At 37.5% G+C, this 16,536-nt stretch overlaps 1 protein-coding gene across 1 annotated transcript in view; it reads right to left on the minus strand.

The window, feature by feature from the left end:
- LOC113574258 (ras-related protein Rab-26) overlaps positions 1 to 16,536 on the minus strand; it is a 66,540-nt gene that overhangs the window by 48,762 nt on the left and 1,242 nt on the right. The window contains exon 3 of the mRNA XM_027005033.2: positions 15,205 to 15,315. Within this exon, the coding sequence (XP_026860834.2) occupies positions 15,205 to 15,315 (111 nt within the window). The remainder of the gene's footprint in view (positions 1 to 15,204; positions 15,316 to 16,536) is intronic.

Here is a 16,536-nt window from a genome sequence, read left to right on the forward strand (position 1 = left end):
ACAAGAGACTGCACAAGCACCTGGGTAGCTTGGGTAGCTTCCTGTGAGAGAAAGGGCTGAATCCTTAGTATGGTTACAAAGGAGAAATTTGCAACACCATGTCAGGTTTGAAACCTGAGTTGAGAACAACAACTGGTTGTCCAAAGTTATGCCCAGGCAACGAGCAGCTTCATATGAAGATACCATAGAGTTCTCGAAAGAAACTGTGAGGTCATGTGAGGATTGGCAGTTCCTGTGGGTGTACAGAAGCTCTGTTTTGCTGGGGTTAAGCTTCAATTGATGGGCCATCATCCATGATGCAATGTCAGTCAAGCAAGCTGAGATATGGCTGGAAACCTGTGTCAGGTGAGAAGGAAGTGTCATGAGAATATTTAATATCATGAAGAGAGTGAGTATACAAAGAAAAGAGGGCCTAGCGCTGAGCCTTAGGGGACACCATTGGAGAGTCTAAATGGACTGGATGTGGATCCTCTCCATGATACCAGACAGCACTTTCCACATAGGACTGGAACCTTCCCATGTGGAGCGAATCAAACTGAGGCTGGAGAGGACAGTGTCAAAGGCTACTGAAAGGTCCATAAGAATCAGGACAGATGAGAGTTTTGGTAGTATGATGTTTCTCTGACACTGCTATGAGGACTATGTCTTTTGAATATGCCAATTTGTAGTCAGACTGATGAGGATCAGGGAGCTGATTCTGGGTGAGGAAGAGAGACAACTGATTGCAGACTGCTCATTCAAGAACTTTTGAGAGGAATGAGAGAAATGAGAAAAGTCTGTAAATGGTTATGTTGCTGACGAGTGTGAACTTTTTTAGGACTGGTACCACCCTGGTGGACTTGAACGCAGTAGGTACATGTCCAGAGGTAAGGAGTTGTTGATGATGGCAGATTGTGGGAAGAGTGGGAACAGAGGAAAGGACTGGTAGATTGCTGAAGCCTTCTGCTTCAAGAAGGTGATGAAATCCTCAGACGTAAGAGAAGAGGTAGGAGGGGGAGGGGGGATTAAGAGTTTATGTGGATCAGATGCTGATTCAAATTTTCCTCTGTAGTACGATGACTGCAGATTTTACTCCTAGTGACAACTTGAAAAGGGGAGACTGGTAGGAACTGAGATCTGAATCGAAGTGAATTTTCCTCCACTGCCCATATGCAGTTCTTAGTTCTCTCCAGTGCAGCCAGCACAGTGCTTCCATTAGTCAAGGGACAGGAGGGACAGATCTTGCAGGACTGGAGGAGAGAGGGCATAGAAGATTCATTGACGAGGAGAGTGTAGGAAGGAACGTATTAGTAACTGCATCTAGGGAGAGAGAAAAAGAGAGTCAGTAAGAGGAAGGGTAGACAAGTGATGAAACACAGGTTGTGACAAAAGGATGAAAAACATGTGGGACAGGTGTGGGTAGAATGAGTAGGGAAGGAGAAAGAGAAGGATAGAAAGTGATGGCCTGAGAGAGTGATGGGGGTGACTGCAATGTCTGGTGCTGTGGTGGTCTGTGTGAAAATCAGTCAGAAGAGACTGGTTGAGGGTGAGGTCATATGACAACAACAGAGGAAGGACGCAGGTGGAATGTAGATTGTCTGATGGAAGGCTGAAATCACTGAGGAGAATGAGTGGGTTTCCTTTGATGGAAAATTGACTCAACAGGGCGTCAAGCTCATTGATGAAGTTATCTATGGAACCCAGAGGGTGCTAGATGACAATAGGGTGAAGTTTAGTGGAGAAAGACACTAAAATGTGAAAGAAGAGATTGAAAGAGTGGAGAAGGAAAGTGGGGAAACAAGCCACTTGCGAGACAACAGTAAACCTGGGCCACCACCCCTACCAAGACACCGTGCTGAATAGGTGAATGAAAAGGTAGCCAGAGTCAGTGACTTCCCAGGGGTAATCCAAGTCTCTGTTAGAGCCAGGAAGAGTAGTGAGTGGAGGGATGCTAAAGCTTAGATGAATTCAGCTTCCTGGAGAGCAGATTCGCAGTACCAGAGTCCTCCTGCCACCATTATCTGAGATTGTGAGGAACATTGGGAGTAAATGAGGTTGCTGGTGTTGCAGTGTTTACAATGATGAGTGTCTACGATATTTTAATTTAGAATTAAAATCTGCATTGAAGGCTAACAATTGCAGCAATTTTCCATAATTTTGGTCCAAGTGTGTTAGTTGTAAGGTATATTTCAACTGGTTTAACCAATGTGCAATAATATTTAAACAAGCTGATTTTTAGACATGAACAGTGTCTAACAAAAGTAATCAACTCCTTTAAAATTCATAGTTTTTCATTTGGATAACAAATGACACTTGCACGGACTGTTCTACACCAGTATATTTATTGCAAAACAATATCCTCTAAAAGTAATTTTCAGAACCGATTTTCTATTAGTCAGCAGATCTTTATAAAAAGGAAGAATTGAAATATGCTGCTTGCATAAGTATTCAAACCCTTTAGAACCATAATAGTCTGCTGGAGCACATTTCTACCAGCGGTGATTTCCCCCCTCCATTTTTCATAGTAATTTACTCCAGATTTTCCAGGTTGGTTGGATAATGTTTGTAAACTGCAATTTTCAAATAGTGCCACAGATGGAAGTCTGGCCTATGAGATGGCCATTGTATAACATTCATCTTTTTGTTGGTCAGCCTCTCCTTTGCTGCTCTGGCCTTGTGCTTGGGATGTTCTGCTGAAAGGTGAAGTATTAGTCAAGCTTTTAAAACTGTACTGTGGCATTGTCATGGTTCACCCTTCTGGGGTTGTGGTTCCCATAGAGCTATTGCCATGTTGTTTTGTTTCTGTTTTTGTTCAGTCTCTGCTCAGGATACAGTGAGCAAGTGATGGCTTGATGTATGACTCTATCATTGGGTGACTCTCTGCCTGCTTACCTGCAGCAACACGAGTTTACCCAGCCCCAACATTGCCTCACTGGGAGGCAACACTTGGTTTTGTTTCATCTCCCAGCTTACTGACCATGGAACATTATCACATTGATGCCTTTGGAATTTCCATCAACATTGCTCAACTCTGCACTTGGGTCCTGCTTTACCTTCCTCGCCATTGCAGGAACTCATTGATCACTTTATAGAAATCAGGACTGTGCTTCTTTTGCCAAGAAAATTGCAGGGGCAGGGTCAAATAAATTTGATAAATCACTATCAGAGGCTTGTGGAATACACTGGTGAAAGAGCACTCTAAAACCATTTCACTGCGAGTTATACTGTTTTATGACTATGTATGTGACAATTAAACCAAACTTGACTTGAAACTTGAGTCACATCCAAAATATATTTAATATTAAAATATACTTTAATAGTCTAGGAGTACCTTTTCACTCCAAGTTTTACTTAAGTTTTGAAGCAGGAGAAGGACAATATTGGTAATGGTGGACACAACTTTGTTGATATAAAATGTGATCACAACATTCAAATATTTTAAAGTAAGGAAGATTCCCAACCCCAATGGAATAGGATGTAGTCATCTTAAATACTGTGCAGATCAGTTGGATCCAATTATTTGAGTTGTCCTTTAATATGCAGACAGTACCAAAATTGTGGAAAAATTGTGGCAGCAGTTCCAAAAATTAAAATGTCCCTAGGGTTTAGACAAGCTTACTGAAGAAATCTGAGTTTGTTAGATCCATTTAAATTTGCATATTGACCCAAATAAGGGATAGAGGATGCACCTGCCACTCTGCAGAGTTTCAGTAATATATTTCAGTAACTTGTCCAGGAATGTTCTTTATTAATTTTTTCTCTGCATTTAACACAACCCAGTCATGCTCACAGCTAATTCTGGCATGGATCATGACATGGCAGAACGGAAACAAACTTTTTAACTAACAGAACCTAATGGATAATGGCATGTTTTTCAGAACAAAAAAAAAAAAAAAAAAAAAGTAATCCTCTAGATCACAGCTGTGTACTCTCTCCTCTTACTGTTGCAGTAACATACACATAGTGAAATTTGTCGATGACACCGTCATTGTAAGTCTCCTGTCCGAGGATGAAAAGGGCCATAGTCCTGTCATGGATTATTTCATCAAAAGGTGTCAGGAGTTTTTTTTTTTTGTTTTTTTTTTGTTTTTTTTTTACACATAAGTGTATCTAAAACTTAAAAGGTATGCTCCTTGATTTTTTTTTTTTACAAAACCCCAATGCTCAGGACAAAATCATTATCAAAGCAGGAGGAGGTTCAGTGGGTTAATTACTGTAAGTAGCTAGGTACAATAATAGTCAATAAATTGTTGTGTTTTCAACCCCAGGGTTTTTCTCTGTGTAAACAGCATGTTTAGCTTGTGGAAGCTTAGGATCTTTAATATTGATAAAGCCTTAATGGCAATGTTTTACAACCCCCTTTATAGAGCCTGTCTTATGTATTCTAGTGATCTGCTGGTATTTAACATAAGAACTCGCATAGTATTATCAACCAAGCTAGCAACAGCACTGGAGTACAGCAGAGGAGTCTGGTTGAGCTTTGTGACAGAAGGGCTGGGTGTAAGACCCAGGCTATCCTCCACTTGGATTTTCTTCTTGTTCCATCTGGCACTCACTATAGAATGCCCATAATGAATACAAATAGGTGGAAATCATCAGTCAGGGATACAAGAAGCAGGGATGCTGAGGGTGCTGCAGCACCACCTACTTTCAGGATTGTGTAAGTTATAAATATAATGTATTTTGTGCATAGAACTCTATCTATATTGGCTGAAGGATGGAGTTTGCATTTGATTTTATGTTGTTAGATGGTTCAATACATCAATGGCCAGATGACCCGGGTCCAGTAAAAAAGTAAGATGGGAAAGTTGATTGGCCAGTCTCTCTCGATAAGTCACGCAATGCTAACATTTAGTTAGGAAGATGCTTGAGCCTCAAATAACTTCCAAAACATCAGCAGTGTCAGTAACTCCATAAAGTGACAACGTAATGTTAGTGTTTAGTGATCTTTGCATTTTTACACAGTTTTGATCTGTACATGTTCCCATTTGACACAGCTACATAGCAAAAGAAAAAAAGGCAAAATTCTGCCATTTAACTCTGCGCTGCACATATTCGATTGTTTTTCTGTATTTCAAGTATAATCTTGTCTGTCATAACTGAGTTTGAGGGTCATGTCTAGACTCTGATTAACAATGCTGCTAAAAGGCATTTTCTCTTACACTGCAATACATCAGTTAAGGAATATAGAATGAACGAGACCCTATTTCCGTCTGCAAGATTCGAAGAAATTGATCCATGCATTGCCCAAAAGATTTTGTACAAGTTGAGGTTTGTTGTAGTTGCAGGATGTATATATGATTAATGAATTAACAGTTTTATAGAAATTTAACTTTTTCAGATTTTTTTTCAAGAGTTCCAATAAAGTAAAATCGATTTTGATTTCCAGCAGTTCAATCCCCAACAGCAACACAATCCCCACAGTCAACCCAAATGAGAGGGAGCAGAATAAAGACCTTGATCAGCTAGCAGATGTTGGGCCTACAGTCTCCTGATACACTCCTGGACTGCTGCATTGCGCTCCTGGTCCAGATCAGGATTTGGGAGTGCCTGTACACCTCGTTGCTGGTCCCGCCCTTCCTTGAGTGATTGCTGTGGCCTATATAAGTACCCCACTGGAAGAAGACGGCAGCTTGCCCAAGCTCATACTTGAATTGATGGTGTATGATTTTTGAGTTTATAATCTTGGCTGTGCTTACCTCATCTTGTGATATCCCTAGTTAGCGTGTGTTTGTGTATGTATAGATCTGCATGTGAGCATTCCCTGTGTTTTGTTTATGATTGTGAACATTTCATCTATGTTTATATGTATAGTTACTGATTGTAAGAAGTGGTGCCTGTTTGTTTGGGTTTGGGGTTATTGTCTGTTTAATTGTCAAGGAGTTAGTGTAGGATTGTATTTTATTTTTGTCCTGTATAATTTACTTAGTTGTGGTGTTTCTTTTGGTAGTGTAGGTTTTGTTTGTTATGTTGGCAATTATACATGTTCACCATTCAATACACAAAGTTTCACATCATCTACCAGTCCAGTCTAATCCACATACCATCCTGCTACCAGTCTTATCACATTGCTGTTGCAACCACACCACCTAGACAGAGTCGTAACACTCAGCTGCTACTGAGACAGCAGCATTTAACGCTGCTCCTAATCAACAATTAACTCACCTGGCATTAATACATGTACACAGTGGCATTTTGGATCTTATTTAAGTCCAAGCCCTCATTAAGGAGTTCATCAGCATCACTCCTGAATGCAAGTGCACCATTAGAGTGTTATGGTCTACATAAAGTATGATAGTTATTTTAATTGCTGCAGTAGAGATAGTGAAAGAATTTGTCCAGGTATGGTCTGAAGAACATTAAGATGGAAATATTATTTACCTGATTACCATAAACCTCAAATGTCAGTCACTTTGAACAGTTCATGTGTATTATGTGTAGGCAGTGTATGTGCATTATCCTTGGCCAGCTAAATGAAGCATTATTAGCTTTAATATCAGGACTGCAGGGTCCTTGCGTAGAAGCTCTTACCAGGAATAAAGGTGGTCTTGTATTGCTATATTAAGGAGGGTTTCCACTTTTCTGAGCAGTCGGTGTAATTATCAAGGTAACAGCAAGTTCTGGAATTTGAAATATAAAATTACTGTACACTGCTTACGTTAAATATAATTAACTTTTTTGGTCACTTCTTTCTCCTAAAGCTAAAGATTGTAATGTAAAGTAAATAAACCAAAAAAAACCTTGCCTTCTAATTGCACAAATGCAAAAGAGCATGTGTGAAGCACACTCACACATCCACCCACACCCACAAACACCGTCTGGTATAGTCCTGAGAGAGATAACCTGGCTGGCTCTCATTAGCACCAATCAAGATAAAAAGACTTGCAATCAGACACAATGCACTGATATTTACTCTAACAGGCAGATGACAAACCTCAGGTGATTTCAAAACATTTCCCCCTCTTTGTATGAACCTGATACTAGAATGTGTGTGGAAAAAAATAAACAGTTCCAACGTGCATACAAATACTTATATTACACTGTATAAACTACCATTTATCAAAAAATGCTAACCCAACTAAAGATGAATCTTCTAAATTAGGTGGAGACAACTGTAAAATTATACTATGAAACAAGTATTGACAGCATTAGATAACTAGTAATGGCTTCTGGTGGGGAGTTTTCCTTGCCACTGTTGCCTATGGCTTGCTCACTGGGATCTTGGGCTCAGACATCTGTAAAGCTGATTTGTGATAATGACTATTGTAAAATGGGCTTTATAAATAACTTTGACTTTCTATTTCATAATAAATCCAATCCATGCTTAGATACATCATTGTGAAGAGTTGTCTCATTTCTAAAATCCTCTCAAAATGTATTATACAGAAAACCTTTCTGCTTCAAAATAAAAGCAGAAAAATAGCAGAGTACGTCTCTACACAGCAACCTGTATAAGAAAAACTCTGCTTTCATTCCAAAAGCTTAGATCATCTTTTATATATAACTCCCATTAACTCACGCCATTACTTGTGCTCCTTCCACACTACTTACATTAATGATCATTTTCTATGTTTTCGGAACCAAATGATAAGACAATGACTTGGCTATTACAACACAAATGTAAATAATTATTATGACTAATTTATTTTAGCTGATACCGCAAAGGAGGAGATAGAGCTGCAGCTCTGTGTTGGTGCTCCAAACCCACTATTTTTCATCTTCAGAAACTTTTCACCTAATAGTGTTATATTATGATGGCAGTGCACCTTGGTACTATAAATAAATATACGATGCAGTTTTAGATTGCAATTATCAAACATTGTCGAATTACGCAATCAATAATGGTGGCATCAGGGGATTCCATTTCATAATTAATCCAAACCACGTTTTTGTGAAATGTTCAAAAAAACCTTGGAGTCACTGGCATTTATCAATCACTATGTGTGGCTGTACACTTGTTTAAAGCAAAACCATACAGACATACACAGCATAAACAGACAAACACTACCAGCCCACACAAACACTGATGCTAACTTGTCTCCTTTGAATATGGACATTGAGTGACTTCTCACTTTCATCCATGTGATAAGGTTTGTTGTCAAAGGGGCTGCAAGCTGTGGGCTGCCAGCCTGGTATTGTGATCCACATTGCTTTGAGCATTCTTCTTTAAAGAATGACAGGACCAGGTGTCACTGCAGAAGCCAAGCTGTGCTCCACACATGCAAGAGCAGACTACTAATCCACATTCAAAAGAGGGAGGTGCAACATGTACAAGGCAAGCAAAGTTATTTACAAATCATTGACCAATAGGTGACACCACAAAAGGTTATATGGACATTGGTGAAAGGTGCATGCTGAAAGGAAGTGGTGATTATACAGTATATATATTTTAATAATATTTATATTAATTACAGTCAAATTCTTTGTGTTTGAGAGAGAGAGATGGAAAGAGAGCAAACAGAGTTTGCAATTTATTTGGTATATACCTCCATCTTAGCACAAATTGTGCACTCCCACATGTCATACCCCACATGCCTGCTGTATGTGGTGTAAATCAAGCTGACCAGCTTCAAGTAGAGGTTTACTGTGCATTGGAAATGGAAAAATTAGCACCCTTAGTGACTGATGATGGTATGACAGCTGGCTCTAGGTGTGCTGGGTCTAGCATCTTCCAACTACCAGCGGTTACTGGTACAGTTTAGGTTGTGGACCAGAAGGATTGATGAAGAATGGTGAGAACTGTGCAAGCAGACAGCCAACTAACAGGATCATTCCATTCACAATCAATGCTGATCTATAAAATTTAAACCCAGAAAGCAACACTTGACAGACTTTGTCTCAAATGGACTCTGATAGCCAAAGACATTGTGTTCCTGAGCTGACAGCAATAAACAAGAAAGCTTGTTTCCAGGAGGCACAGAAGACTCAGCCGTGGACTGCTGAGAAGTGCAAGAGTTTCCCGCTAAAATGTATCAAGCAGATGGAAGGATAAGAATTTGGCACAAGTAACATAAATCCATAAAACCACTCTGTTTGGTGCCAACAATACAAGCCAGTAGTGGCAGTGCAATGGAGTGGGAGAATATTGCCCTGGCAGACATGTAGGCCCCCCTGAATGGCACAGCACATCCAAACATTGTTGCTGACAAGTTTATCCCTTCATAGCTACAGTTTATCCACATGCGGATGGACACTTCCAGCATGATAATGCATCACGTCACAAGGCATGTTCCGTCACTGAATGCATACAGGAACAGGACAGCGAGTTCTCAATGCTTCAGTGGTCTGCACAGTCCCAGGACCCAATTTACAGCAAGTGCACAATGCAGTTATTTCTGCAAGGTACAACATTCGCACATACAATCTACATTTGTAGAATCATGTCCAGGTCAATAATGTTATTCTGAGCGCCAAAGAAGAAGCAACACACTACTAAATAGGTGTGCCCAAAGCTCAGTGTACACACAATGTATACATCTCTCACCTCTGGGTAAATCATAAACAATTAGAAAGATTAAGAAAGAATGGCAAGTACATCACACCACCCATTAATAAAAACCTAATAAACCACAAAATCATAAATAATCATAAATTACAGTAATTCTGCCCCAGCTAAAAAGACTACCAGCAAGACTACCAGCAGGTTCTGAGCTAATGTGAAAACGGACAGCTGGCTGTATTAAATCTGTGACTCCACTGATAAGGGGAAAGCCCATCATATTTCATATCACTGTCTGATCAAGCCTGATTCTTATTCAAAGCCTGATTTCTAATCAGACCTTATCTTCTAAAATGAGATCGCCTGGCTATAGAAGTAGGCAAACGATGTAACAATTTTTTTTGTTTATTTCTTTTGGGTTAAGAGAACACATACAAATTGCATTCAGTTTTGTACGGTGACAGTCTAGGGCTCTGAGATCACCAATATGAGAGGATATTAAATTGAGAGTTTTTAAAAATGTGCATTAGGGTAACTAGGAGCACACAGAGTATATTAGAAACAACTTGGAGAGATGAGCATGCAAAATGTGTGTGCCATGTTTTTGCTGGTAATAGCGAGCACACCAAATTATGGACATGGTTTTGTATACAAACATATTGCCCATCTTTTTATGGGGTTTGAGTCATGCTGTTTTGTATTCAGTTTATGATGATATTTGTGTTTGTCTGCGTGTGTGTGTGTGTGTGTGTGTGTGTGTGTGTGTGTGAGTGAGAGAGAGTAAGAAAAGCTACTATGCTCCAGTGACTGCCTGTAGAAGAGTATGTGAAGGCTCTTAGCTGAAGCTGGAGATGCATTCATATGGGCGTCACAAGGACATTCATTCTTTCTGCCAATGGTGCAGAACTCCTGTCCCTGTTGTCAGGTGCCAGTGCCCTTGCCCAGTGCTCTGTAATATTCTGAGCTCACTAAGACTCAAAAGATTGAAAGGCCTTCGAGAAATGGGAAAGCTTATTCGAAAACAGTTACTGAATGTTTAAACAAGTTAAAAGGACCATATAAATAGTTGAAATAAATGGCCAAGTCAGAACCAGAAGTCCATTTTTACTGCATCTTTACTGTTTTTTTTTTTTTGTTGTTTTTTTTGCACAGTCAACCTCTACATTTCAATGAGCACTTTGCACATCATAATAAAAGATATTGAAGAGTTTATTGTAAAAGCTTACTACCCCCTAACTTATTTGTACATAATATCATCTATTTTATTACTGGTCTTTATTTTTTTTATCTTCTTTTTCTTTTTTTTCATAAACAAGTTTTTTTTATTATTATTATTCATTTCTTAGTGAAAATGGAAGGGAAGCAAAATAAGAATTTCATTGTTCAATGTAACTGACTGTTCCTGGGTATATATTTTAGCAGAGTACCTTAAAATTGCAGTGGAAAACCATGCCACTAAAAGTAAAGTAAAAGTGAAATCAGTCATTTACTGTAATTATTACTTTTATTACTGTTATTACGGTTGTATGGGGCAATGTAAATAAAGAGCAGTTTACTAGAGTATGATGAAGTTTAATGGAAATTCTGCAGTTACCTTTTTCCTGCTGTAATAACCCAGCTTCCTCTATAGCACTAAATAACAAATGATAATTCAGTATAAAGTACACAAATCTTAGTTGTGTTAAATCATTATTTACTACATTTTATTTTTTGTGGATTACAATTTTTCTGAGTTCATTGTAAATTTACTGTTGATATTGGTGATTGGCAGATGGGGTTCACACAGTTACAGAAGAGTGTGCCCCACAGAATAAAGACCAATTCAGTGAATAAATGAATTAAAATCAGCCTGGGTTATGTAATTGTTTCAAGCTAGCAGTTGTTAGGCTTTTCCTTAGGAAACCACATCTTGACACATCTGACCTCTCTAATGACCATATTTATAACCTTTTTTTATATTTAAAATTTTAGTGAAAAATGTTTCCTGGCAGCTTGATTCTTATGTAATTAGTAAAAAAAAAAGGAAAGTATTTCAGTCTGGTTTCCAGAAGTATCATAATACAGAATCAGCATTAGCTATAGTGGTAATGGCAATCTCCTTTCCACTGACTATGGTACTGATTTTGGTCCTGCTGGACTGGAGTGCAGTATGTGACAATATCATCTGTAATACTTTGATAGAGTCTAAAACATAATTGGTTTAGGTACATGTCCTTTCCTGGTTTCAGTCTGACTTGATAAGTCATTATATGTTTGCTAGCATGAATGGGAATTTTAGTGTGTAAAAGACACCATGGTGTCCCACAAGGTTCATTGTAATGCTTCTTATTGTTCACTCCTCACTCCTATTGTTCACTCCTTGTTCATTTACCTTCAGACATAAGTCACAAACAAAATGATGAATAATACACACAGTCATACCTATCCCAGTTTGGCTAAGATTTCCAACACAGCTGTGCAAACTGTTAAAGACAACTTTAAAGACATAAAAACCTGAATGACTAGTAACTGATAAGTACTAATTCTGGCTGAAGCAAGGTGTTTTTTTAAATATTTTTTTTATTTTTTATTAATCCTAGAATTTGACAGTCATTCTGAAAAAGAAAAAAAAACAAAAGTCATGGTTAAGAACCTTGGTAGAACTCTTATTGGTGGTCTATCACTTGAGTTCCATATATAACACATACAAAACTGTACATCATTAAGGAAACAAATATTCCAAGTGTGAATCATGCTACAAAACTAATGCATGCTTTCATAATTGCTTGATGAGGCAAATGCCGTCTTTTGAAGGCTGGCTACTGTCTCTTTAAATAAGCTTAGGTATTTCAGAACAAGGCAGCCTATGTTCTTACCAAAAAAGTAAGAGCACATTGTTCCAGTTTTGTTTAATTTGCACTGGTTGCCATTCAAAATTACTCCTTCACTACAAAGTCTTACATATGATATTTAAAGCCCTTAAAAGGTGCATTTAGTCGATTTCCCCCATTTCTTACTAATCCAAATAAACTAATTATTTTAGCAATGGCATCAGCACATGTATTAGGTGACGGTTATAAAAAAACAAATTCCAGATGGAATCTTGATTTGTGTTTACAGTGACTTCCTGTAAGTCACTTTATGGGGCATCCGTCAATGCCCCAATACTCCACACTTCCATCTCCATGTGTTTGGCTAAGAAAGCATGGTGAAATCTGGTAAGCACCCTGCATCGACACATGCAAATAAATAAATAAATAAATCGCAATAAAACAAGCATCAATATTGGGATAGAAAGAAAGAATTATTACTCACTAAGAGGAAAAGGTTGGCTGCAGAATTAATGACATTCTTCCTGGACAAGTATGTAAATGAAATCTGTATAATGCATGGAATTGTTTGAAAGACAGACTTTACATAACAAATGGAGTAGACAAATCTATCATGTAAAGAGCCAAGTAATTTTCTGGGTGAACCACATTCAGAGAAATATATGTAATATTTGTCAACTGCATCAAACTCCCTTGCAGCAAACATTGCTAGCTAGCTAGATAGTAATGCCAGATAAACTCATAAGAGTTTATTACAAATCAATATTGGACAGCGAAAGCACTTGACTATTCTTAAAGTAGCAAATCATTAAGAGCAGAATTCTAAGTGTTTATAGGTTTATAAATTTCACCATCAAGAAACTATGCTAAATTTCATAGTGGGCAACACCACATATCAGGGTACAATGCTAACACAAGTGAATGAGACATCTCACCAGGATATATAGCATCGACATCAGTATATCATTTGTACTAGATAAGTGTGGTTGTATGGTTACAAGAAGAGGGAAGGTGGCCATAACAGACAAGTAATATACTAGAAGGTAATATAACAGATGTTGAGAGCAGATGTTGAGGGCAACCACAAGTACCTTGGAATCCCACAGGCAAATGGGAATCATGAAAAGGCCACAAGCTCAGAAGTTACTGCCAAATACCTACAAAGAGTGAGGCAAGTCAGCTGAATGGGAAGAACAAGAGCCGAGCGATCAACACCTATGCTATGCCAGTCATCAGATACACATATAATATATTATATATATATCTAAAAAAAAACCCACATAACTCATGCAGACACACACACATATATAACTCATCAATAAAAACTGTGAGCACTCTTGTGCTTTACAGAACACACAAGTTATCAGGCTCTACACAGGTATCTACAAGAAAACCACTTTCAGGAAACCCAATTATAGAGTGCAATTTGTATGCATAATTTCACATCTGAGAGTTTGACTTAATAATCTTGAAACACTGATATTTGTTTTTTATTTTTTGCAGTAGTGTGGATTGCTCACACAGTCCAAATGTTTGGGTTATAATGCTCAAAATTTAACAATAGTACACTGACAGGAAGACACTTTTTTCTTTCAGCCAGAACTGCATGCTTAAGTAGCACTCTGTACACGTCTGGGTCAACCTGTGACCCTAAACAATCATCATGAAATCAATGAAACAGCAGTAGCCTTTTTTTCACAATTAATGGCATATTTAGTCCAAGTATCACTCAAAGAACTGTGGTATTTCACTTCTGTTACAGCAGTTTATGATGGTCTTCTGTCTGGTCCTTCCCTGATTTTACATGCATCTAAATCCAGTTTATGATCACTGCTATTTCCCTAATGATGTACACTGAAATGGAATGTGACTTGCCAATAAACACACATTACAAGCATACATTATTACCACAGTTGTAATATACATGCTTCCAATTACATGTTGAAGCTACTATATTTGACCAGTGTTTATTAGATTTTTCTTAATTTCTTATGTAGGGTTTTCATTAGTCTTGCATGTGTGTGTACGTTTTGTAGAAAACACGGTGAGTTATTTTTGTCTATACATAATTATTTGGTCTATAAATTAAAAGCTATTGCACAATACATAACTACTATAGTTTGAGGACTACTACAATGGTTTCTCAAACATGTGGGCAAATACATTTCATAAGGACTCTCAGCTGCCTATTAAGTTCAACTCAAGGACTATCACATCATATGCTGTCCTTACTAACATTTAGCAGTATAGACATCAATCTCTCTATTGCAGAATGTAAATGGACCAAGGAACCAGTTATAATAACCATGAAACCAGGACGGGCAAGGCAATTGTATTGTCTCCTTGATTAGGCAACTTTAAACAGAAGAAATAAAAGAATTAATTCAAGTCTTTAGGTCACCTAGATGACACTCATTTGTACTGTACAAATAGGCAGTGACTTGCTACACTTTCTACAACTATATCAGAGCAAGTATGGCCAAATTTTGAAATCAGTCAGAATTTCCAATTTAGTTTTTTTTTTCCCATGTATACACAAAATCATTCAGCAGTATGCCTCTTATTTCCCACTGGTGATTTATAAATTGTTATCTTGTCTGTCTCACCATTCATAAAGCACTGGCATTTTATTTCTCAGTAAAAGCTTTTTCATTTAATAGCAACAGAGAAAATGTTTCAGCAAACTATTTACCTGTTCAAGGCCATTTCATGGAATGTTCTGCACTTTCACACATGCGTTTTTGGCCAAGTGAGTTTTCTCTGTCACAGTACCAAAGGCAGAGTGGATTTAGTTGATTTTCTTAAGGTCAAAAGCACCTCTGTTTATATGTGATAAAACAACCATTTTAAAGGAACCTTGAATACGATGGATTTAATGTCACAATGTTGACATTGATTTGCCAAAACTAACACACAAAAACTGCATACTTTATGTGAGTGTGCCCATCCTGGTAGTGTATGTTTTATGCCACTTACCCTAAAGTCAATGCCAACAGTTGAAATGAAGCTTCCAGCAAGGAATGCCCCATCTTTGAAACGAACAAGCAGGCAAGTCTTTCCAACCCCAGAGTCTCCAACCAGCATCACCTATAAATAAAATGTATATTTTATATAAATTTAAATGGGGTTAAAGCTTTTGTATTTTTTAACCTCACTTTCATCATGAGCAGGCTTGATAGTTATCCAATCTGCTTACCTTGCAAATGCATTCATTTTTTTAGAGCGTAAAACTGATTTAAAACCAACACTTTTAGGCCTAATATAGTATTCAAGAAATGTGTTTCATTCAACAAAGAGTATATAGTTTTAATTTAGACACTTTTTACACATATTTGATGAGGACACACACTTAACATTTTGTCAGTTTTTGGATCGTTTTGACCACAAACAACAATAGTGCTTTTTACGAGGAATGATATCCCAACTGAAAAAAAAGTTGTTTGTGATTTAAAAAATAAATAATAAATAAATGCATTTTTCAAAGGCTAAGTGAAAAATAATAAGAGCACCTTCACTTATGGATGTCATGTAATGAATAGGCCTGTCGGCTTCAAACACCGGTGCCATCAAAGCATTTTAAACACGACTTGGAGGCCTGACAGTGGAGGGCAGCCTACATGATTATGTGGAGGAAGGGACATTATACCATGCAAGTCTGTCACTTTCTTTGCTATATCACAAAGCAATGTAGACTTGCAGTCTTAGGCATGCTGTAGACTATGCCAAGCTTTCAAGTATTCTTTGTACATTATGGTTTATTATTATTATTTATTAAAGCTCTAAAGGATCAAAGCCAGATGTTTATATGTTAACATTTGTTGCATACAGTATTATGAAATGTCAGCATATCAACTTCATATTTTCACCAATATTTACACTTAGATTTGTTTTAGGCAATAGAAACTAGGAATAAAAAAAGGGTGAGATTAAGAATTCATGTCACATCCCAAACAATTTTCTACGGGACAGTGAATATTTTGCTGTCTTCACTATTTATAAGTTTCATCAGTGTAGTGTTTACTGTCAGGTCAGATGCACAGATATTCAGACCAGTAATCACTTTTCCAAAAACATAAAACAGCTTCACAATTTAGAATTAAATTGTAATTGCAAGATAAACAGATCAATGACTGGGTGTTCATATATGCTTTACTTCTTTTAAAGCATATATATATATATATATATATATATATATATATATATATATATATATATATATATATATATATATATACGCTTTACACTGCTTTACTAATGCCTATGACTGTGCGTGTCAGTGCATCGAGCTTTATAAAGAATTTCATGACA

This window comes from Electrophorus electricus, chromosome 14, assembly GCF_013358815.1.
Source record: "Electrophorus electricus isolate fEleEle1 chromosome 14, fEleEle1.pri, whole genome shotgun sequence".
NCBI classification, from domain to species: Eukaryota; Metazoa; Chordata; class Actinopteri; order Gymnotiformes; family Gymnotidae; genus Electrophorus; species Electrophorus electricus.